The sequence below is a fragment of the Notolepis coatsorum genome (genome assembly GCF_963971535.1).
Source record: "Notolepis coatsorum genome assembly, chromosome: 5".
NCBI lineage: Eukaryota > Metazoa > Chordata > Actinopteri > Aulopiformes > Paralepididae > Notolepis > Notolepis coatsorum.
In genome coordinates this window covers 53,577,784-53,601,793 of record NC_140169.1, presented here as the reverse complement: position 1 = coordinate 53,601,793, position 24,010 = coordinate 53,577,784, and the positions used below count along the sequence as shown (strand labels likewise).

General features: G+C 44.6%; 1 protein-coding gene across 1 annotated transcript; it reads left to right on the top strand.

Annotated features, from left to right (window-relative positions):
- Positions 1-319: 319 nt before the first annotated feature.
- atf3 (activating transcription factor 3) lies at positions 320-5,075 on the top strand (the record flags this gene model as incomplete). The annotated part of the gene is made up of 3 exons (XM_084314103.1): positions 320-580; positions 1,729-1,836; positions 4,692-5,075. The coding sequence occupies 3 exons, from the start codon at positions 320-322 to the stop codon at positions 5,073-5,075; spliced, it is 753 nt and encodes a 250-aa protein (XP_084170229.1).
- Between the last annotated feature and the right edge of the window lie 18,935 nt (positions 5,076-24,010).

Below are 24,010 nucleotides of genomic sequence, written 5' to 3'. Positions count from 1 at the left end.
TCTCTCTCTCTCTCCCCTCTCCCCTCTCTCTCTCTCTCTCTCCCCTCTCCCCTCTCTCTCTCCCCTCTCTCTCTCTCTCTCTCTCTCTCCCCTCTCGCTCTCCTCTCTCTCTCTCTCTCTCTCTCTCTCTCTCTCTCTCGCTCTCGCTCTCGCTCTCTCCCCTCTCCTCTCTCTCTCCCCTCTCCCCTCTCCCCTCTCTCTCCCCTCTCTCCCCTCTCCTCTCTCTCTCTCTCTCTCTCCTCTCTCTCTCCCCTCTCCCCTCTCTCTCTCCTCTCTCTCCCCCCCCCCTCTCTCTCTCAGGATAATAATAATAATAATAATGATGCTGCAGTACCCGCCGGGACCCTCTCTGGCCGACATCAGCTGCTCTGCCCTGGTGCCCTGCCTCTCGCCGCCCGGCACGCTGCTCACCCTGGACGACTTCACCAACTTCACGCCACTGGTGAAGGAGGAGCTGCGTCTCGCCATCCAGACCAAGCGGCGGTGCCACGGGCTCAGCGCCGACGTGAGCTCCGACGGGACGAGCTCCGCCTCCGACGACGACACCGAGCGGCGCGCCGGTGGCAAAGCCAAGAGAGAGGTACGGGGGCCCTCCGTTCACTCTGTTGTGTTTAAGGCGAGACACCGCGGGTGAATAGGCAAAATATCGTTTTTTTTTGTTGATTTTGAGACTTCTATGAAACTAGTGACAATAAAACGTCAATAACACACATTCGGTTGTTTATTTGACATCATTGTGCCCGATTGCATCCATAAATGTTTAAATTTTAAAATATTTAATGGGGAAGTGCCTCATTTGCATATATAAACATACAATTTGAAAACTTGCAATACATTTTTTCTTAGTTTTTATGTACATGACAAACTGGGAAAGTTTCATAGTGATATCTATTCAAATATTTTTTAATAAAAGGAAAACTCCAAAATTTTTGGAAATGAGCTAGTAGTACCGTCTTCTCCAGAGAGAGACGAGAGGATCGATACCAGTTGCGTTCAGTAGAAAGCTATCTGGCTGCACGTTAGCCTAGCTCAGCACAATGAATGTAAGCGGACGTGACCGGGTAGCCTTTGGGAGAGGTGTTAGTTGGACAATGGCTAGGCTACCCGGTCATGTCCGCTTCCATTCATTGTGCTAAGCTAGGCTAACGTGCAGCCAGATAGCTTTCTACTGAACGCACAGAGAGGAGACTGGTATCTTATCTTCTTGTCTCTCTGGAGAAGACTGTAAGCTAATTTCCCAAAATGTTGGCGTGTTCCTTTAAAGTCACAATACAGTCTAATGACACCGTGATTAGAGTAATAACAATAACAACAACAATTGAAAGCCAAGCGAGACGTAAAGGCGCGAAAGCTGGATTCGATCCCACTGTCTCGGCGGTGGTAGACAGACGCTTAGTCCGCTGCGCTACCCGGCTGCCCGATTTATTCTATTATATGTAAAGTAATAATACAGTTTATGTCTAATAGCATCGTTATTATAGTAATAATAATAATTTTCAAAGTATCTTATCTATCTATCCCTGAATTCCCCCAAGGGATCAATAAAGGTAGATGTATTTCCAGAGGCAGGGCTCTTAACCACTACACCCTCAGTATATAGACGCACCTCTCGCTCATGTTTAAACGGCAACATCCTTTATACATTCTTTTTTAGTATTTTTGTGGCCCCTCTAGTCTAATATTTTTGTTTTTATTGACTGACTGTATAATTGTGTGTCTCTCCCTCAGGCGACTCCAGCAGAGCATGAGAGGAGGAGGAGGAGGCGAGAGAGGAACAAGGTCGCTGCGGCCAAGTGTCGCAACAAGAAGAAGGAGAAGACCGACTGCTTACAAAAGGTACGAGACAGAAGGACAATGGAACTCTTTCTGTGTGTGTGTATTCCTTCTTCTCCTTTGTCTTCTCCTCCGTTCTTCTCCTCATTCTTTCTCCTTCCTCTTCCTCTTCTTCTCCTTCTTCTCTTCCTTCTTCTTCTCATTCTTCTTCCTTCTTCTTCTTCTCCTCCTTCTTCTCTTCCTTCTTCTTATTCTCCTCATTCTTCTTCTCCTCCTACTTCTTCTTCTCCTCATTCTTCTTCTTCTCCTCCTACTTCTTCTTCTCCTCATTCTTCTTCTCCTCCTACTCCTTCTTCTCCTCCTTCGTCTTCTAGGTTAACTGTCTGTAGTGTGGTAGTGAAAGGGTTAACCTTCTGTAGTGTGGTAGTGAAAGGGTTAACCTTCTGTAGTGTGGTAGTGAAAGGTTAACCTTCTGTAGTGTGGTAGTGAAAGGGTTAACCTTCTGTAGTGTGGTAGTGAAAGGTTAACCTTCTGTAGTGTGGTAGTGAAAGGTTAACCTACTGTAGTGTGGTAGTGAAAGGGTTAACCTTCTGTAGTGTGGTAGTGAAAGGTTAACCTTCTGTAGTGTGGTAGTGAAAGGGTTAACCTTCTGTAGTGTGGTAGTGAAAGGTTAACCTTCTGTAGTGTGGTAGTGAAAGGGTTAACCTTCTGTAGTGTGGTAGTGAAAGGTTAACCTTCTGTAGTGTGGTAGTGAAAGGTTAACCTACTGTAGTGTGGTAGTGAAAGGGTTAACCTTCTGTAGTGTGGTAGTGAAAGGTTAACCTTCTGTAGTGTGGTAGTGAAAGGGTTAACCTTCTGTAGTGTGGTAGTGAAAGGTTAACCTTCTGTAGTGTGGTAGTGAAAGGGTTAACCTTCTGTAGTGTGGTAGTGAAAGGGTTAACCTTATGTAGTGTGGTAGTGAAAGGGTTAACCTTCTGCAGTGTGGTAGTGAAAGGTTAACCTTCTGTAGTGTGGTAGTGAAAGGTTAACCTACTGTAGTGTGGTAGTGAAAGGTTAACCTTCTGTAGTGTGGTAGTGAAAGGGTTAACCTTCTGTAGTGTGGTAGTGAAAGGGTTAACCTTATGTAGTGTGGTAGTGAAAGGGTTAACCTTCTGTAGTGTGGTAGTGAAAGGGTTAACCTTCTGTAGTGTGGTAGTGAAATGTTAACCTACTGTAGTGTGGTAGTGAAAGGGTTAACCTTCTGTAGTGTGGTAGTGAAAGGTTAACCTACTGTAGTGTGGTAGTGAAAGGGTTAACCTTCTGTAGTGTGGTAGTGAAAGGTTAACCTACTGTAGTGTGGTAGTGAAAGGGTTAACATTCTGTAGTGTGGTAGTGAAAGATTAACCTTCTGTAGTGTGGTAGTGAAAGGGTTAACATTCTGTAGTGTGGTAGTGAAAGGTTAACTGTCTGTAGTGTGGTAGTGAAAGGTTAACCTTCTGTAGTGTGGTAGTGAAAGGGTTAACCTTCTGTAGTGTGGTAGTGAAAGGTTAACCTACTGTAGTGTGGTAGTGAAAGGGTTAACCTTCTGTAGTGTGGTAGTGAAAGGTTAACCTTCTATAGTGTGGTAGTGAAAGGTTAACCTTCTGTAGTGTGGTAGTGAAAGGTTAACCTACTGTAGTGTGGTAGTGAAAGGGTTAACATTCTGTAGTGTGGTAGTGAAAGGTTAACCTTCTGTAGTGTGGTAGTGAAAAGTTAACCTTCTGTAGTGTGGTAGTGAAAGGGTTAACATTCTGTAGTGTGGTAGTGAAAGGTTAACCTACTGTAGTGTGGTAGTGAAAGGGTTAACCTTCTGTAGTGTGGTAGTGAAAGGTTAACCTACTGTAGTGTGGTAGTGAAAGGTTAACCTTCTGTAGTGTGGTAGTGAAAGGTTAACCTACTGTAGTGTGGTAGTGAAAGGGTTAACATTCTGTAGTGTGGTAGTGAAAGGGTTAACCTTCTGTAGTGTGGTAGTGAAAGGTTAACCGTCTGTAGTGTGGTAGTGAAAGGTTAACCTTCTGTAGTGTGGTAGTGAAAGGTTAACCTTCTGTAGTGTGGTAGTGAAAGGTTAACCTTCTGTAGTGTGGTAGTGAAAGGGTTAACCTTCTGTAGTGTGGTAGTGAAAGGGTTAACCTTCTGTAGTGTGGTAGTGAAAGGTTAACCTACTGTAGTGTGGTAGTGAAAGGTTAACCTACTGTAGTGTGGTAGTGAAAGGGTTAACATTCTGTAGTGTGGTAGTGAAAGGGTTCAGATCTGCTATTCCATTATCTGGAAGATGAGTCTGAGAGTACGCCTCACTGTCGACAGTGGCTCAGGAGGTAGAGCGCTCGTCTGGTATTCGGAAGGTTCCCGGGTTAGATTCCCGCTCCTCCCGGGCCGTCTGTCGAGGTGTCCTTGAGCAAGACACTTAACCCCCGACTGCTCCTGATGAGCAGGTTGGCACCTTGCCTGGTCGCCTCTGCCGTCGGTGGGTGAACGGGTGAATGTGAGGCATAAGTTGGTTAATCTCCTTCCTCCATTCCACTCATTTTCCTCCCTCCTCCTTCTTCCCCTTTCTTCTTCTCATTCTTCTTCTCTTCCTTCTTCTTCTTCTCCTTTGTCTTCTCCTTTCTTCTTCTCATTCTTTCTTCCTCTTCTCCTTCCTCTTCTCCTCCTTCTTCTCCTCCTTTCTTCTTCTCATTCTTTCTTCCTCTTCTCCTTCCTCTCCTCCTTCTCTCCCTCCACCACCTCCTCCTTCTTCCCCTTTCTTCTTCTCGTTCTTTCTTCTTCTCATTCTTTCTCCTTCTCCTCCTTTCTCTTCTTCTCTTCCTTCTTCTCTTCTTTCTTCTTCTTCTTCTCCTCCTTTGTCTTCTTCTCATTCTTTCTCCTTCTCTCCCTCCTCCTCCTCCCCCTCCCCCACCCAGGAGTCGGAGAAGCTGGAGACGGTCAACGCCGACCTGAAGGCCCAGATCGAGGAGCTGAAGCAGCAGAAGCAGCAGCTGGTCTACATGCTCAACCTGCACCGGCCCACCTGCATCGTGCGCGCCCAGAACCCGGGCGGGACCCCCGAGGACGAGCGCAACCTCTTCATCCAGCACCTCAAGGAGAGCGCCCTGCAGCTCCACAACCTGCTGCCCTCCTCCTCCTCCTTCTCCGCCTCCTTCTCCTCCTTCTCCTCCTCCGCCTCCTTCTCCTCGGTGGCGGTGGCGGACGGAGGCCTGGCGGCTCTCAGCGGCGGCGGCGGCGGACAGGTGGACTTTCTTCTTCATGGCCACCCGGTGGCGGTCGCGTCCTGCGGCCTGCTTTGATGACGGGGGGGGGGCGGGGCCAGGAGGGGGAAGGGGAGATCAAAGAGAGAGAGTGGCTCCCCCAACTCCTCTTGAGTTTCATATTGACTCTTGTCGACGACTTTCATCAACGTACCCCCCCCCCCCCCCCAACTGCAGGCCACCACCGATGTCATTAACGTACCCCCCCCCCACTGCAGGCGTGGTCAGCTGTGAGCGGGAGTGGTCAGCTGAGAGTGGGCGTGGTCAGCTGTGAGTGGGCGTGGTCAGCTGTGAGCGGGAGCGTGGTCAGCCGTGAGTGGGGGTGTGGTCAGCTGTGAGCGGGGGCGTGGTCAGCTGTGAGTGGTCAGCTGTGAGCGGGGGCGTGGTCAGCTGTGAGCGGGGGCGTGGTCAGCTGTGAGTGGGGGTGTGGTCAGCTGTGAGCGGGGGCGTGGTCAGCTGTGAGTGGGGGTGTGGTCAGCTGTGAGCGGGGGCGTGGTCAGCTGTGAGTGGGCGTGGTCAGCTGTGAGTGGGGGCGTGGCCAGCCGTGAGTGGGGGCGTGGCCAGCTGTGAGCGGGGGCGTGGTCTGGTTGGGAGACGACACAAGCTTCTTCCCACGGAAGAAGTATTTTCTTCACCCCTGCCCTGAGCCGGCTGCCGTCGACCGTAGCGAAGCACTTTTCTTTTTATTATTATTATTCTTGTTGTTTTAAACGAGTGGGGGGGGGGGGGGGCCCGTCATATCTTGTGACTCAAAGCCAACGCGGCTCACGCATCTCTACACCCCCGAAAGTCCAAAATGTCAACACTGCACCGCTGCAGAGGAAGGTTTGATTTCGCCGCCCTCTCGCCTGAACCGAGTGGCGCGCGGGGTCTCCTGACGGCGGAGGAAGAGGGGCGGGGCTGGATCTTGGCGACTCCCTAGGCAGAGGAACCGAGGCTGCTGATTGGATGGAAAACCTGGAAAACGGGCGGGGCTAATGTACAGCACAAGGACACACATTTCTCCTGTGTGTGTGTGTGTGTGTGTGTGTGGAGGGGAAGTCAGGGCAGAATGCCAAAGCACTAAAAATCAAAGATTTTATTTTTTTTGTATTTGTTAGTTGTTGTGTTATTTTAAATTTTATTTACACTGATTGTTTGTTTTTGTACCAAAGCATGATTTCAAGGTGATCGAGGCACATGATTTCATTGTTCACTCCGGGTGAATATTTCTTGAGGAAAAATGTGTGTGTGTGTGTCTGTGTGTGTGCGTCAGTGAAAGGAATGAGGACAAAAAACAAACGTCCATGACGTAAAAATGAATATATATGCAGTGTATATATATATATATATAGTGGTTTCCCCCCAGTGTATAAATATTAGTATATTATTGAGTACCTACTCTATAGCCCAGAGTATGGCCAGGTTGTGGTCTACTCTATGGGGCCTCTTCTCTTTGTAACAACGCCCCCTCCTATGACATCATCACGGCGAGAGCATCATCTCGACCCACCGCTGTGCTTGCCGTGCCCACCACCACCACCACACGCCCAGCGCGAAGCTTGAGGAGACGGGTCGTCTGGCTACTCGGGCTATGCCGGGTCCCTGTTCCATAGGTTCCATAGGTTCCATAGGTTCCAACACACACTGCTGCTATTACTGACACTCAGGATCCACAGGACGCCCTCAGAGGGACTGGTTCCGTACCGTGGACTACGCTCTGCAGCGCCTCACAGTGGCTGATTACAGCGTATTACAGTACCTTACAGCATATTACAGTGCATCACAGTTGCGGCAGTCCTCACCATTTCAGCGGGTATACAGAGGAATGGCATCCTGTTATATAGTCCCACACATTATAAAGCCTCATTTAAATGTTTAGCTCGATGGTACACACGGGCAGGAGACCACCACGCAGACCCACGGTGCTGCCCGCGCGACAAGCACTCAAAGCCGTGGAGCACTTAATAAAGCCGTCACGCAAGGGCCTTTTTTCTTATTTTTTTTTTCTTCTTACTTGAATTGAAAGATTCGCATGGTCCTTTTTTTTAAGGAACAACGATAGCACAAGTGTCAAATAGAGAAATCAGACGTGTTGGCGTTGCCTCAAACGCTGATGTTTTGCAGACGCGACACCACGTCTTTTTCTGTTCTCACTCTCCCCCGTCTCCTGTGGCCGACACGGTGGGCGAGGCCGAGGAAACCATGACGGAAGGAAGGGACATCACGTCAGAATACCGGCATTATATTGCTCTGCTTGGTGCCAGACTTTGGTGGCAGTTCAACCAATATATCAAACATTAGCTAGTTAACAATGCGACAACGGTTGTTGATGAGTCTGACATCCGACATAATAACAGGCTGATCCCATTCAACTCAACGCCTCAAGGTCCCTGAAGACTTACGTTTTCTTTTTCTTTTTTCATTTACATACATAGTACATACATATAGTACACATTACAGTACATACATATAGTACACATTACAGTACATGCATACACATTACAGTACATACATATAGCACACATTACAGTACACATTACAGTATGTTTGAAATGTCTTTATTGGGAATAACCCCTCGAGATGAAACCATCTTGTTTTCAAGGGGGTCCGCAAAGACAATATAGAGTTGTTTGACAATCTTATATAACAAAAACAACAAACGACAAATAACAAACAAAAAAACGAAGACAAAACAAAGCGGAAACAAAAGCAACAAAACAACAGAGTAAGCAACGCCAGCCGAGAGGAAAAATAAAATAATCCAAAGATAAAAAGCATACAGTATGTCAACAACAACAACAACACAACGACAAGAACATGAACTGCAACACCAGCCATGGTTAATCTATCTCATATTATTCCATTGAGGTCCAAAGCATAGGCAGATAGTCTCACCGTGAGAGGACAACATATTTTTAAACAATTTAAAAGATGATGTTGAACGGATGTGGACAGGTAGACCGTTCCAGTCGGACGGAGCTTTAAACATAAAAGATTTTTTTTACCAGCTGATTTAAAGGTATAGTATACCTGCAGTATATAATAGTGTATACAACACATATATAATGTGATATGAGATATATATAGTACATGATATATACAATATAATATAGTACCATAATATAATAGTGTAAATATAGTTTAATATAATATACAAATGAATTATAAGATGATTATATAATGTAATATGATATAATGTACAATACAGTATCATATGTATTTTTTATTATTAATTAAATGCAATTATAGCTATTCCTCCCTTCCGTTTCCACACTTTGCACGCTACACAGTGACGTGATGACCCTTCCTTCTTTCATTGTTCCCTTGGTCTGGGCCTCTGCATCAGATGATGTGCAAAGTGCACTTTACCCAAATCTCTAGGATGTCCTCCTACGCTGCTGCTGCCACTTTTCAAAGCTACACATGGCCATCTATCTCACCGGCTTTTCCTCGTGAAAACCACTGTCTCGCTAATCGTACGGGATGACGCGACACATATGCCTCTTGTGGTCTTCAAAAGACGATCAAAAATAAAATTGTTCTGTCGTGTATTTATCGACTGGAAGCTTCCTCTTGTCGCGTCCGAGCTGGCTGAGGTCAGACGTGCAAGATGGGAAGCTATAGGGCGATTATGGTTCACTTGTACGTTGTCTTGTCAAGCTCACCGCCAAAAATACCAACGCCTCTCCCTCCCTCCCTCCGCTGTCCTCCTACTGTCCCCCCCCCCCCCCCCCCCACCTCTGACATCACCGGCAGTGGGGGGGGTGGGGGGGGGGGGGACACACGGGGACACACACCGTTGCGCAAAGCAAAACTGGGTGGGAGCGAGTCTTGGAACGCCTCAGGACTCCCAACGTTAGGATCCCGGAACAGATTCACTGCGAGGGAAGGAATCGTAATGTTTTATTGTTTAGTAGAAAAAGAAAGTTGAGAGAAAGAAGGGATTATTTTATATGATTGTGTGTGTGACTGTGTGTGTGTTGTTAGTTAATCGTTGGAGGTTAAAGGACGAGAGACGCTGGCGTCCCGGGGTCGGAGGTTAAAGGTGAGCGACGCAGGCGTCCCGGGGTGTGAAGTTGTGTTGTGTATTATTATTCCACGCTAGTTCTGACTAGACCGCTGCTGTGTTTGGAGGAGACACCACACCAAACGTTTCATATACATTTGTGACTAAATGTGTGATTTTTTTTTTTTTTGTTCCATGCACTAGAATGTATATATAATATATATCTATATTTGTTTTCCCGCCCCTCTGTAGCTGCACACATGAAAGTATTTAGCGAAGAGACTGTTTTAATACGTTGCCACGGCGTCCGTGAAAGAGCGTCTGGTGAAACAACGTTGCTACGTGCCGACCTGTGCCGGGCGACGTCTGGGCGGTCTGGTCTGTCCGTTCTTTTTGTTTTTGATACTTTGTTAATAAAGATACGTATATGTGTATACCTCAACACGCCTCCTGTTGTGATCAGTGTCATTCATGTCTTTCGAGAGGAGCTATCTATCTAAACATCTTGGACCGTGATTTTATTCATTTATTTGATATGTATGTGATTTTATTTTATTTATTTATATGATTTGAAATATAATATAGTTCAAACGTGCCCTTTTATTTTGAAATATCTGTAGGTGCCACAGTCCGTTCCCAAACCCTTCAATGATTATTTTCGAGATGACTTCATCCATCTCCACCAGGAACTTATCCTTGTGTTTTATTTGATTGAAATGATGTTTTTTAAGTTGCAGGAAATGACAATAGCTTTCTATTTGCCAGTGTGTTTACTGTGTCCGCTACTGTTCCTGAACTGGTTTCCAGCGTACAGTAATACACCCGACCGAGGAAGAGATAGTTGTTTGGATTTTAGATTTTGACCCCTAAAAATATAATAAACTTAAAAAAATAAATAAAAAAATTACTCATTTTTTAATAAGTATGTTTGTGTTTAAAATGCACAATAACTTGTAATATATCAAATATAACTCATTGTTTGTGCGTCCTATTCATCCCCCCTCTCTCTTCTCGGGCGCTGGAAATCAGCGCCAGCGTCGGTGCGCAACTCAGCCAATTGAAAAATGCACAGGGCAACATGAATGAATTTAGCAACTAAATTTAATCCAATCAGCGTCTTCAAATATGACGCCTGTGGGCGCTTTTCTCTAGCGCCTGGCTGAGCGTGGCATTCGCGGGACGTCACGTCCACCAGGGAAATCCCACACGCAGGGACGTGCAACGGACTTTAGAGGGGCAGGTGCTCAAAGGCTGAAAAGGGCACTACACTTGTGTGTATATATTAACCGAGCGCGCGTAGCGCGCGAGCATGATTTTTAAGGGCCCTTTTCGGGCGGGGGGCCCCCTTTTTATGCTTTTTTGGGGGGTTTTGGTGATCAAATATTGAATATTGAACTATAATAATCAGTGCAGGAGCTCACTTATCCTTGAAAGACACTTTTATCACTGACTTAAAAGGCCCATACATTTCCATAAATGTCCAGGGGGGAGGGAATAAGTGCTTACCCTACAGACCCCAAGAAGTGCTGTATATTCTGTATTGTTTAATATAAATGCATTTTTTTATTCCAATCCCGATTTCTATTTGAGATTCCCAAATCCCATCGGACTTGACTTCTTCGTGTCCCTCAATGAGTGTAATACCAGCATTCAACAGGTATGCGCCACAGCGGTTTCTATCATCATCATCACCACCCACGCTATGCATAAAATATATAGGTCCGCGGAGGAGGCCGTGCAAACTGCAATGGAATATGGGGCATCTCTCTCTCTTTACCTAATATTTTGATTCTATCCTGACATTTTTCAGTTGGAAGGTAACGGTAACGGTATGCGTAACGGTAAAAAAAAAAAAAAAAATCTTCAAAGGGGCACTTTTTTGATGAGGCTCAAAAAGGCAGGTGCTCAGGCACCCCTTGGCCTCTATGTGTGCACGTGCCTGCCCACACGCTCCGCTCGGCTACTAGTTGTTGTCATAGATTTTCGTCGGAAATTGATAATAATCACAAGATACTGTACATTCAGACAGTGTTGGACCTAACAAAATGGGTTTATATGGACACGTTTATGGAAAGTTCAAGCCGTGACGCGGCTTTAAAAAAAAAAGTGGATTAAGGCTTGTGGACACCCACAGCTGAATGTGGACATCAACAACAAGGCTGTATGCTCGACGGTAAGCAAGCGAAAAATATGCTTCAGTATGCTTCAACGTTTGAGTTAAACAGAAGTCATCACTTGTTATCTTATAGGTAGATAGATGGCTAGCCAGCTAATCTTCTCTCCTCTCCAGACCTCTCCTTCAGGACAACACATGGTATAACGTCGCCCCAAAAGAGTTCCCTAAAACATTCAGATCAGTTCATGAGCTGAAGCAAAACTACAAATAAGTTAGCTACCTTGGAAATTATGAATTTGGAAGTTGTCTGGTTGATTTAACAACTGAGCTAACGTTAGCTATCTGCTCCGTCCAAAATTCGAATTTCATGGATATATCCTTGGGTGAAATAGTTTGTTTATTAACGTTTATTCAACATAATAATAACGACAATACATTTAATTTGTAGTGCACTTTACATTTGGAACCAAATCTCAAAGTGCTAAGATTTGACGTCAATCCAACATCAAAACTGTCTGCTTGCTAAATGCTAGCTAACCGGCACTGATTCGCCGACAGGAAAGCAACCAACAATATTGTCCGTGCGGAACGTTTTTTTCCTCGACACGTAGTTCCGCCCCACCTAGAATAATTTTCACCAGCCGCCACTGTCTGTATTGCTTTCAACTATTTGGGGGAGGGGGTTGTCTTTCATATTAGCTATATATTTTGAGGGGGACACATTTACCTTTCTCAATATTGAGGGGGACATGTCCCCCCCAACCCCATCTAATCTATGCCTATGATTTTATACAACTAAGAATCCCAACTGTCCTTTGAGTCCCCAGCATACTGCCTGGCTGGCGTTAGAGTAAATATTGTATATGGAAGCCACAACTATATGGATCCTGATTACTGTAGGTAGGTTAGCCTATAGTCTTGTCCTACTCCTCACAACAGAGTTACACAATGCAAAGCCCTGTCGTGGGAACGGGGGTCGATCATCTCTTTCACCTGAGAGAGAGAGAGAGAGAGAGAGGGAGGGGGGGGGGGGGTATACAGAGAGAGAGAGAGGGAGAGAGAGGGAGAGAGAGAGAGGGGAGATATACAGAGGGAGAGAGAGAGGGGGAGGGAGAGAGAGAGAGAGGGAGGGAGGGAGGGAGAGAGAGAGAGGAGATATACATAGAGAGAGAGAGAGAGAGAGAGAGAGAGAGAGAGAGAGAGAGAGAGAGAGAGAGAGAGGGAGAGAGAGAGGGGAGATATACAGAGAGAGAGGGAGGGAGGGAGAGAGGGGGGAGATAGAGAGAGAGAGGGGGAGGGAGGGAGAGAGAGAGAGAGGGGGGAGATATACAGAGAGAGAGGGGGGGGAGATATACAGAGAGGGAGAGAGAGAGACAGAGAGAGAGAGGGGGGGGAGATATACAGAGAGAGAGGGGGGGGAGATATACAGAGAGGGAGAGAGAGAGACAGAGAGAGAGGGGGGGGGGAGATATACAGAGGGAGAGAGAGAGACAGAGAGAGGGGGGGATATACAGAGAGAGGAGAGATACAGAGAGAGACAAGAGAGAGAGAAACATATACTGTGTATATAATATATATATAGAGAGAGGGAGACAGACAGATAGAGAGAGACAGATAGAGAGAGACACAGAGAGAGAGACACAGAAAGTGAGTGAGTGAGAAAGAAAAAGGAAAGAGAGAGGGAGGTGAAGTTTCAACATGTTTTGACGATGTTTCATGCGCGGCTGGTACAGTGCGTTAATTGTGACTTGAGGTTTTATTTTGAGATGGTATGTCGATAACATACTTCCTGAGGGTCACCAGGGTTCATACAGCCTCCTTCACAGTGTAATTAAATGCGTTGACACGCACGCGGGGAACAGAAGCGGCAGAGATCAGGATCTGTCAAGGCAGCCCCCAGCTAGATACTGGAGTGTGTGTTCTCCTTGGAGTGTGTTTTCTCTGGAGTGTGTTCTCTTTGGAGTGTGTGTTTTCTTTGGAGTGTGTTTTCTTTGGAGTGTCTGTTTTCTTTAGAGTGTGTTTTCTTTAGAGTGTGTGTTTTCTTTAGAATGTGTTTTCTCTGGAATGTGTTTTCTCTGGAGTCTGTGTTTTCTTTAGAGTGTGTGTTTTCTTTGGAGTGTGTTTTCTTTGGAATGTGTTTTCTCTGGAGTCTGTGTTTTCTTTAGAGTGTGTGTTTTCTTTGGAGTGTGTTTTCTTTGGAGTGTGTTTTCTTTGGAGTGTGTGTTTTCTCTGGAGTGTGTTTTCCTTAGAGTGTGTATTTTCTCTGGAGTGTGTGTTTTCTCTGGAGTGTGTTTTCTTTAGAGTGTTTTCTTTGGAGTGTGTTTTCTTTTATATATACTACAGAAGAGGGCTGTAAGAATCACACATAAAGTGAATTATCGAGAACAATATTTATTAAATCTAGAATAATTAAACTTGAAGACATGGTTAAGTTTCAAACAATGTTAATTATGTTTAGGGCAAGAAATAATACACTGCCAGAAAAACTACAAAATATTTTTCATTTAGAACGTGAGTTTAGTAGGAGAAAATACAATTTTAAACATCAGTTTGCACGTACCACACTTAAACAGATGTGTCCTTCAGTTATTGGTGTAAAGTTGTGGAATTCTCTCCATAGCTAGCTTAAGGGATGTAATAGTGTTTGTCAATTGAAAATGTATTATAAAAAAAGAAATTTAGTCAGTATGAAAGTCAAATGTGATCTGAATAGTGAGATTTTTTATTTTTTTTTATTATTATTTATTCTTTATTATTCTTATTATTTAAAATGTTCTTGTTTAATCTGTGGATTGTTTGTTTCTTGTATATGGTATAAATAATTATTTTGTGTAAATTAGGTTGTACGCCGACCATCAAGTAAATACTTGTTTAGTTTAGGAATAAGGGGCAGGTAACTATAAGATTTATTCTTCTTCCTGCTCCTTTTGTCCATGGTATGATATTTATGATTGTGTATGAAGAACTCTGATTGTATTGATTCCATGTGGCAAATAAAACTCTGAATCTGAATCAGAATCTTTGGAGTGTCTGTGTCATGGTCCCAGCCAGGGATCATGCCCAAACAATATGAACAGTGGTTTTCGGCCGCCCTCTGGTGGCCAAACGCAGCAACTCCAGATACTGGACTCTCTATGCTCTATGCTGGCATGTTAGTCTAGGTTTGCTGGATTCCTTTAACACTTTAAGTGCCGAAAGACGTGTTTAGGCGTCCTTCCCCGCCATGCTCAAGTTGCAGAAGACGCCGTAACTCGTCTTTGATATCAATATTTCAAAAATCTGTGATCGGATTCATATTTCCCATCCGCTGGCCTGAGACCCACCAAAAAGCCCCACTGAACCCTCTAGCGGTTCAAGAGCGCCATCTGGTGGCCGATCGGCGCAAACGCCAAACAGGAAGTTACTTGGACGATGTGCTGTTCACCCATATTAATTCCGGGCACTCGGTATAGGTCCCTGCACTCTAGCTCGTCACAATAGATAGCGATCCGTTGCCAATAACTCGATAAACAACATGATTTGGACGTATATACCATTATACAACGTGGAAATGGACCGGGTATTTCAACATCCCATAATAGGAAAATGTATACTCCACGCTCATCGCCCAACGGCGCGAGGAAGATACGGTAAGATTCAGCGTTATTTTTCAATGTCTTTTATACTAACTGATCTGATGAACATATGACCCACATTAGATGAATGGTATAACGCTGCCCACGGAATTATAAACGCCCCCTCGGCCATCCGGTCAACATCAGATGACGTGTAATAACTTCTAGAACCATGTCCAGTTGGAATTTTTTATATTGCGCCGATTGCCATCAAACTGTATTTCATCATCAATATAATGCATTTGGGGCTATAGATCACGTTCTGGATAAAGCTGCAGAAAGAGATGAAAACATACTTATACTTTAGACCATACTTTAGTATGAATATGTGAATGAAAAAGTTTAACGTTGCTTCACCCTGAACATTACATATAGGACATTGAATGGGCCCTAATAATGGCAATCTAGCAATATAATCTAAAAAGTTATAGCCCTGCAAAGAAGGGGAACTTCTCCATAGACAAATAGAGCTGGCAACCCATGCATGGTCATGAATTTAACCTCCGGCAGTTAAAGTGTTAATGCTGTGTTTGATCTGTTCATGTTGTGTGGTGCGTTTTACCTTGTGTTTTTAAAAGGTTTATCTTTTCATATGTTTCCTTTTAAAGGTTCATCTCCTTTACATATGTTTTTGTAAGTGTTTAACTTTACATGTGTTCCTTTAAGGTTCACCCCTTACACATGTCTTTTATAGTGTTAAACATCTTTACATACGTTTCCTTAAGGGTTGTTCTTTTTATATATGTTTTCCTTTAAGATATTCCCTTTACACATGCTTTTAATAATGATGTGAGTTTTCTTTTACTAAATACCTTGTGTCACCTGTCTTGGCCATGTCTGGCCCATACCAGCTGGCACTCATTAGTAATTGTTAATCACGGGCACTATTTAGACCTGCCCGTTCCTCACATTCATTGTCGCACCATTGATTTGTTTACCACAGTTGTGTTCGGCCACATACTCACTTTGTCACCTGTATTTCCCCGTGAGTCCGTTCCTTATCCTTCCAGGGCCATGTTTCTTGTACCTGGTTCAACTAAGTCGATCAAGATGTCATTATCCAGCTTCAGTTAACCCGATGTTCGAAGCCGGGATTTTCCTGTTCCTCGAAGGTCGATTCAGTCTCGTTAACTCAAGCCAGACTTGCGACTCAGGCTAAATGCGCGCGGCCGCTTCAGGCGAAAAGCCAGCACGTATCGATGGCAGAGATCCTGATTCTCTAACGGCATTGATTGATTAATTGATTTAAAACTTTATTGACAGATTGCAATACGGCTCAATCGCCTCGCCGACAAGTTAAATGCGTTATCTATAGGCTAATTTTAAGTCCCTCATTACCTCAATCAATCAGATTATATTTCTTTAAACTTGCCTGCTGGATTGAATAATCAAATGAGATCTTGCTAGCGAAAATAATTAGTTAAACTTATACAGAATTACGATACGGCTCTCTTACCCATTGATTGATGTATAGTCGATCTTGTCGATCCAATGTGGTCTAACGGGTTGTTGTTTTGACTATCACGCAGACGACCGGGGTTCGAGACCCTAGTCTTTTCCTTCTTTTTGCAATATAGGAATAATTCAATTTGGTGCACGTTGAGAGCTATATAAAGAATGACATCCTCAATGCATGTAGATTTATAATATTTTAACTTAAAACCAGGCTACTTTGGCGTATAATCATTAATATTATATTCAAAAAAATCATATTGGAAACACCGGGTTTTGAACCCCGGTCGCTGGGTCGGCAGGCTTGAGCACTACCGCTGCACCACTGTGCCAGATGGGATAAATTCATTGTTTATACATTAATGAACGAGAGACCCGTGTTTAGAATATCCTTTGTTTTGAATGAAGTTTATCTCTTTATCCTCATTCATTAATGTGACGTCAACGGCTCATTCAATTTCTCAAATCCGTCAAACAGCGCATCTCATCAGACATCTTAATCCCAGTTACAATTAAAATAACCACATAATGTGTACATCGCACGAGCGAGCGCCACGGTATATATAACGTGCATTATTTAGGACAAAGTGAATTTAGTATCAGCATTTTGGGTCTATTTTACATTTCAAAAGCCCCCTCTGGAAGAATGGAGCACAAAAACGTAATTCAGAATGGTATAATGCAGATCGTAGACTGTGGGAATAGTTTCAGGAAACGGGCTGTCACTTCTTTGCGGGGGCGTGGCGATGGTTCAGGCTAACTTGAACTTAAACTCTGCTTTCGACCAGGCTCAAACTTTTGGATCTGTTGTCATGGTGATTTGGAAAATCCACGTACGGGGAACCGGAAAGTCCGGCTAACTCAGTTATCCAGTTAAAGTTATCCGGCTAACTCAGTTATCCAGGTACAAGGAACGGGGCCCAGCTCTGCTGTGTATTGTTTGTTTTCGGGTTTACAGTTTGCTTTTGTTTTGCTACCGTTTTGTAACGTGTATCCTTGTCGCAACTGTTCAAGTAAAAGCCTGTTCACTTTCATCCGTCGCCTCTGCCTTTTACTTTCACCTTTCCTTTCACCTACCTTTCACAGTGGTGTCAGGAGAACTGCCTCTCCCTGAACGTCAGCAAAACAAAAGAGATGATTGTGGACTTCAGGAGGTCGGGGGTCAAGGACTACAGCCCCCTCAGCATCGACGGGGCACCAGTTGAGAGAGTGAACAGTTTCAAGTACCTCGGAGCCCACATATCCGAGGACTTGACATGGACCACACACATTGACAGTGTTGTGAAGAAGGCACGACAACGCCTCTACTTCCTCAGGCGCCTAAGGAAGTTCCAAGTCAGTCAGAAGATCCTTAGGAACTTCTACTCATGTACAATAGAGAGCATCCTGACCGGCAACATCACCTCCTGGTTTGGGAATAGCACTGCAAAAGACCGTAGCAGACTACAAAGAGTGACACGTTCAGCCGAACGCACAATTAGAGGGGGGCTTCCCACCCTCCAGAACATTTACAACAAGCGGTGCAAGGGGAAGGCTAAGAGAATTATTAAGGACTCGAGCCACCCGAACAACTGCCTCTTTGAACTGCTGCCGTCAGGCAAGCGATACCGGAGTCTTATGGCGAGCACAGAAAGACTCAGAAGGAGCTTCTATCCCCAGGCCATCAGGCTGCTAAACGAACAATAATCGCTAAACGAACAATAATCACTATGCAACAACCATCAAATGCACACAGCACACACACCCACACGCACACACTCACTCAAACAAACAACACACTGCAGCACCCACTCTCCACACTTTAGATCACACAAACACACTTACACTTTATATTTATTGATAAAGGATTTGCACTACAACTCGTACACCTACTGTGAATTGTACCTAAACTGCACCTCGTCCATTATGCCTTGCACTATATAGTATTGTATATTAGTACACTGCACAGTATTGTATATTGTATGGTAACTACGTCTACGAACATTGTACATATGTCTAAACTGAACACTGTGACCTCTTTTTTTACTTCTAATTTTTACTATTTTTACTATGTTTTTATTTCATACTTATCTTGTCATGCACAGTCTCTGGAGCGCAACAGTAAGAAGCATTTTGTACAAAAGTATTCTGTACTTCTGTATGACAACTATTAAAGAAACTTGAAACTTGAAACTTGAAACTACTCTCTTAGCTCGTGTTCTTGCATTTGGGGTCTCCTCTCCTATACCCACGCCGAAACCCTCACAGTCTGTTTTCTTTGGAGTGTGTTTTCTTTGGAGTGTGTTTTCTTTGGAGTGTGCACTTTGGAGCGTGTTTTCTTTGGAGCGTGTTTTCTTTGGAGCGTGTGTTTGGGTAAATATTTACATTTTAACTCCTGGTTCACCACGACTGGGTTTTTGCCCGATATCTGGCTGAAATACTCGATTTAATTGAATGAATTACCATAACGACAGGACTGTGTTTAAACATAACAAAGACAACTGTTGTAAACTGTTGTGTATATTAACAAAGTCACAGTGTCATACTGTAGATGCAAAGCACGGGGCAGTTATATTGCATTATAAAGGACAAAGGACTAGTACACACACACAAGACAAGCTCCAATATACAATAATCCAATATACAATAATAATAAATAAATAAAAAATAATAATATCTTAAATTTATATAGCGCCTTTCAGGAGACCCAAGGCGCTTAACAGGAGGGGGCAGCTAAGGGAGGGGAGCAGGGAACAACGTAACAACAAAATAATAATCAAAAGGAAAGAAAGAAAAAGAAATTCCCAATAAAGAAATGTCAGAATTTGGTGAAGAGGTGGGGTTTGAGTGCAGGGATGTAGCACTACGGATGTTTGGAGGGAGTGAGTTCCAGAGGGTGGGTGCGGCAACAGAGAAGGCTCTGGGACCAACAGTGCACAGGTTGGTGGTGGGGATGGAGAGGAGACCGGAGTCAGAGGACCGCAGCCTCCGGGGCGGGATGTAGGGATGGAGGAGGTCCGCTAGGTACCGGGGGGCGAGGGAGTGAAGGGCTTTGTAGGTGATGAGGAGGATCTTAAAGTCGATGCGGGACTTGACTGGAAGCCAGTGGAGGTGGATGAGGGTGGGGGTGATGTGGTGCCAGGACTTGGTGCGGGTGAGAATCCTAGCAGCAGAATTGTGTACGTATTGTAACCTGTTTAGGAGATTGCTGGGTAGCCCTATATAATCAATAATGTGAAATAGCTAAGAATACTTAACTGTATGTAGCAGGGTGGATTATCCCTGCTTCGTGGGAACGGTTGCTGGCAGTCAGGAGGTAGCTGGACACAGCAGAACTCTGTCTGGCTGCACCCTCGTCTTTGGGCCTGGGGCGTCGACTGGAGGCTGGTAGTGTGAGTGGATGGGGCCCGGGATTTACCAACCTGGTCTGGTACTCTGGTCTTCCTTCCCTGTCGCAGGGCGGTCAGCAGTACTCCCCAACACGCTCCCACTCCTCCCAGTCGCTCCTTAGACCCTCCCACACCTCGTGACTGAATTGTAATCAAATACTCTGAGTTCCCCCCGCAAGCAGTACCCTCCCTCAATGACCCTAGAAACCTTACAATGAAAAGGGGAGAGTTGGGTAGGAAGGGGTTAACCATATATATACGTTACCCACACCAAAATAGTTAATGCAGGGCACAGGAATGGACACGCACACAGAACCCCATTCAAGTCTTTATGTTAATTGTACTGTTCAGTTACAATTATTTAATACTAGTGGCCAATTGGGCTGAAGTCCTACTATAGCCCCTGCTGTTCAACTCAATACCTCATAAACACGTATATTATGCACCCACCTCTGGGTTACTATCAGGGATAATATACTTCACTGTGTTTGACTCATCACCCACGTCTGGGTCTTCACCCTGTATAATACCTCAACAGGCTTTAATTATATGGCCAGAATAATACCTCAAAAGGCTTTAATTATAATGCACCAGGTCTGTAACTTCCCCCCCAGGGAAGGGTTAATTGAATGGGAAAATATTAATACACACACATTGTATCACGCTCAAAGAAAAGGAAATAAAACCAAAAGTGTGGGCCCACAATTACCAAAACAAAAGCCCTATGCTAATGCCGGCATGTAATGTAATGTTTGGGGTCTGCAGTTAGCAACGTTAACTTCACCCGCAGGCCGCTCCACACTGTGTAAGGTGCAATAGATCCTGGGCGCCGAAGCCCTAATGTTTACTCTACCAAAATGGCGGCCGCGCCGCTCCACCACCGTCCTGGTGGCAAGATGGCGTCAAACACTCGCGTCGCAGGTGCTAGCAGGCGGAGCTATAGCAGAGAGGCAGTGCTGGCTGAGCTGGTGCTGGGCGACCTCTGCTGGACGGGACGGCTCCCGTGTTGGCTGCTCTCCAGCCGGCGCAGAGTGGTGGTAGAACCGCCGGTGAAGACGGCTGCTGACGGCCAGAGCAGAGTGTTCGCAGGTCCACACCCGTAGCTGCACGCAGTCTATACCGGCACTGTAACTAAGTATAACACAAGCAATACTACTGTGATCCTTAGCCGCACGCTACCTATACCGCTCACTGTAACTAGGTATAACTCGACTGTTAGTGCCTGGCTCTGCACTTATTGTTCATATCATACCACTGGTACTGCTAGGATATCGTATCCACTAGCCAGTACTTCCTATCACCCGTCACTGTTCCACGGGGCACTCCGGCATAAAGTCAGCAACGGGGCTATCCAGAGCCCCCCCGTTAGACGTGACTTCTCGTTGTCAAGTTCACTGCCGAAGAGAGCGACTTCCGCTGGCCTCCTCCCTTTATCATCTCTCAGCTCTCTCCGCCACTCTCTGCCTGCTACTGCCCCCTGCTGGTCCCGCCCGCCAGTCACAAGGGGAGGCGCACTGTAGAATACGAATCAATACTGTCATTTATAATCCGTATTCCAACGCTCTTTGGACGGGGACGTTTGTGTCATTGTTCGTGTGAATCAATGACACTAGTTAGAATGTCTTTGTGTACAAAAAGGGATATAAACACAGTCAGCAGTTCTGAATAATATACCATATTTTCCAGACTGCTACATTTACACAACTATATGACCACACATTTGTTCATACACGCCTAATTTAACATTATTAAACGGTATTTTACCTCATAATTGTAACTCACTTTTACAATCACATTTGAAAAGCATAAAAAGTCTTCCCTGACCAAACTGCAATGACAAAACTCTTCGCATTATTCCAACATGAAAAAAATTTGTTGTTTTTGGAGGACACTTTATGTCTTATGTATGTGTGTTTAGGGTCAATGCAGTTGAAACTGACACAGTGACCCACTGATGTTGCAACTTTGATGCAACAATGATGTGCGTCTTACACAGGAAATGTAGGGGGATTCAAAACCCTCCATAATAAAAATGTGCTCATCTATTTCATCACTCAAATCCAAGCTTAAATATACATTGTTAAATAAATAGCTTCAATATCATAAAACCATTAATGTCACTTTGTTTTACAGTTTCATGTTAATTTGTTTAGACTAATTATTAATGTTGTTGTTTTTGTTATTATTATTACTTTGATTATTATTGTTATTATTATTATCTTAATATTATGAACATTGTTTTATGAACTTATTCCACTTTTCTTTTGTTTATATCCAATGATTTAATGAGTTGAGGCCCATCTGGGTCTCTTGCCTCTACTCAGCACCTTCATACACTTCCTGTCATGGTCAATGTTTTTACTGTTTTGCTGAAATGGTGCGAAATAAATAAAAAATAAAAAAAGAAGCTGCCCTGAGGACCTCCACACACACACACACACACACACACACACACACACACACACACACACACACACACACACACACACACACACACACACACACACACACACACACACACACACACACACACACACACACACACACACACACACACACACACACACACACACACACACACACACACACACACACACACACACACACACACACACACACACACACACACACACACACACACACACACACACACACACACACACACACACACACAACACACACACACACACACACAACACACACAACACACACACACACACACACACACACAACACACACACACACACACACACACACACACACACACACACACACACACACACACACACACACACACACACACACACACACAGAAAGAGAAATAAGGAGACAGAACTTGCTCCGTCATACTTCCACCTCCTGACCAGGGTTCAGCTGAGATGATGTAACTCAGTCACAAGAGAGAGAGAGAGAGCAACTGATGCAATGCCTCCAGATCACAAGTAATGATGACCAGCAAGATCCCTGTAGGAACAAGTTCAAAGGTCATGGCCCAGTTGTAACCCCCCCCCCCCCCCCTCCAAATGGTTGAATATTTTTTAAACATGACCCTAAATATGATGTCAGACACAGCGAGTCCTCATTTATCAACATTGCGTAGAAAGTGTTTTTTCTCCTACGCACGGAATTTAGAATGACTGATTGATTGATTGAAAATTGTATTAACAGATTGCAGAATGGGTACAGTACAGTACGGCTCAATACACACAATAATAATAATGGATTGGCTTTATATAGCGCTCTTCATGACACCCCAGTGACCCCAGAGCGCTTCACAGAGTCCATTATTCGTTCATACACAGTCATACCGGTGGTGGTAAGCTACAATGGACCTATCTCAAACCCTGCCCTCTTTTCTTGATCCTCCAATCACAACTGTCGCTTGCCTCGGACAAGTGACAGTTGTGATTGGAGGATCAAGAAAAGAGGGCAGGGTTTGAGATAGGTCTATTGCAGCCAGAGCTGCCCTGAGGCAGACTCACGGAAGCGTGGCGAATAATCATCGCCTACGGCCCCTCCGACCACCACCAACATTCATTCACATGCATACACATTCATACGAGGCAAGTAGGTTAAGTGTCTTGCCCAAGGACACAATGGCAGTGGGATGGACATGGGCTTGAGCAGGATTCGAACCACCAACCCTTCGATCATTGGACGACCCGCTCTACCCCTGAGCCACGCCGCCCCACACAATTGTTAAGGGGATGCAAACCAGAGAAAGACTTTCGTCTTGTTTACATCAGGGTCCCCCATTTTCAATTCATCGTAATCACAGAAAAATCTGGATTATCAAACGTGCGTACACATTTCGTACACACACATGCAAGTACTCAATGTATACCAATTGTTCTTACCGTCTTCTGCACGAGTCTAAGTATTTGCATACAGAACCGCCCCTAATTAACCATATATGGTAACGACACAGCCCCGTGGGAACATGCCTGTTTGTGGAATGTGGAATAATGGCTATATGCAAACTAAAAAGAGAGACTTCACTGAGAGCGAGATTGATCACGGAGGTCATCTAACAGATTCTAACCAACACATTGAAGGTAGAAATAATTTTGTTATGAACAATTGTATTTGGAAACATAACACAAAATAATAGTATTTAGATTTTTATTTCAACAATATTTAATCATATGATTTATTTAAAAAATATATAAAAAGTTGTCAATTTCACAGACAACTGGGCTGAGTTGCCCGTTCCCGTGGACACCCAGGAGGAGCCGAGGGTGTTCCCTGACGCAGACCTACAGAACCAGCGAGACACGACGCGCACATTGACAGAAATAAATGACAAGCTGACCCGACATAATTTGAATGAACGAGTCACTGAAGCAAATGGCTGCCTGTGCAACCCGATGGAGAATAAACACTAGTGGCTGCCTGTGCAACCCGATGGAGAATAAATAAATAAATGCCCTTTTTTC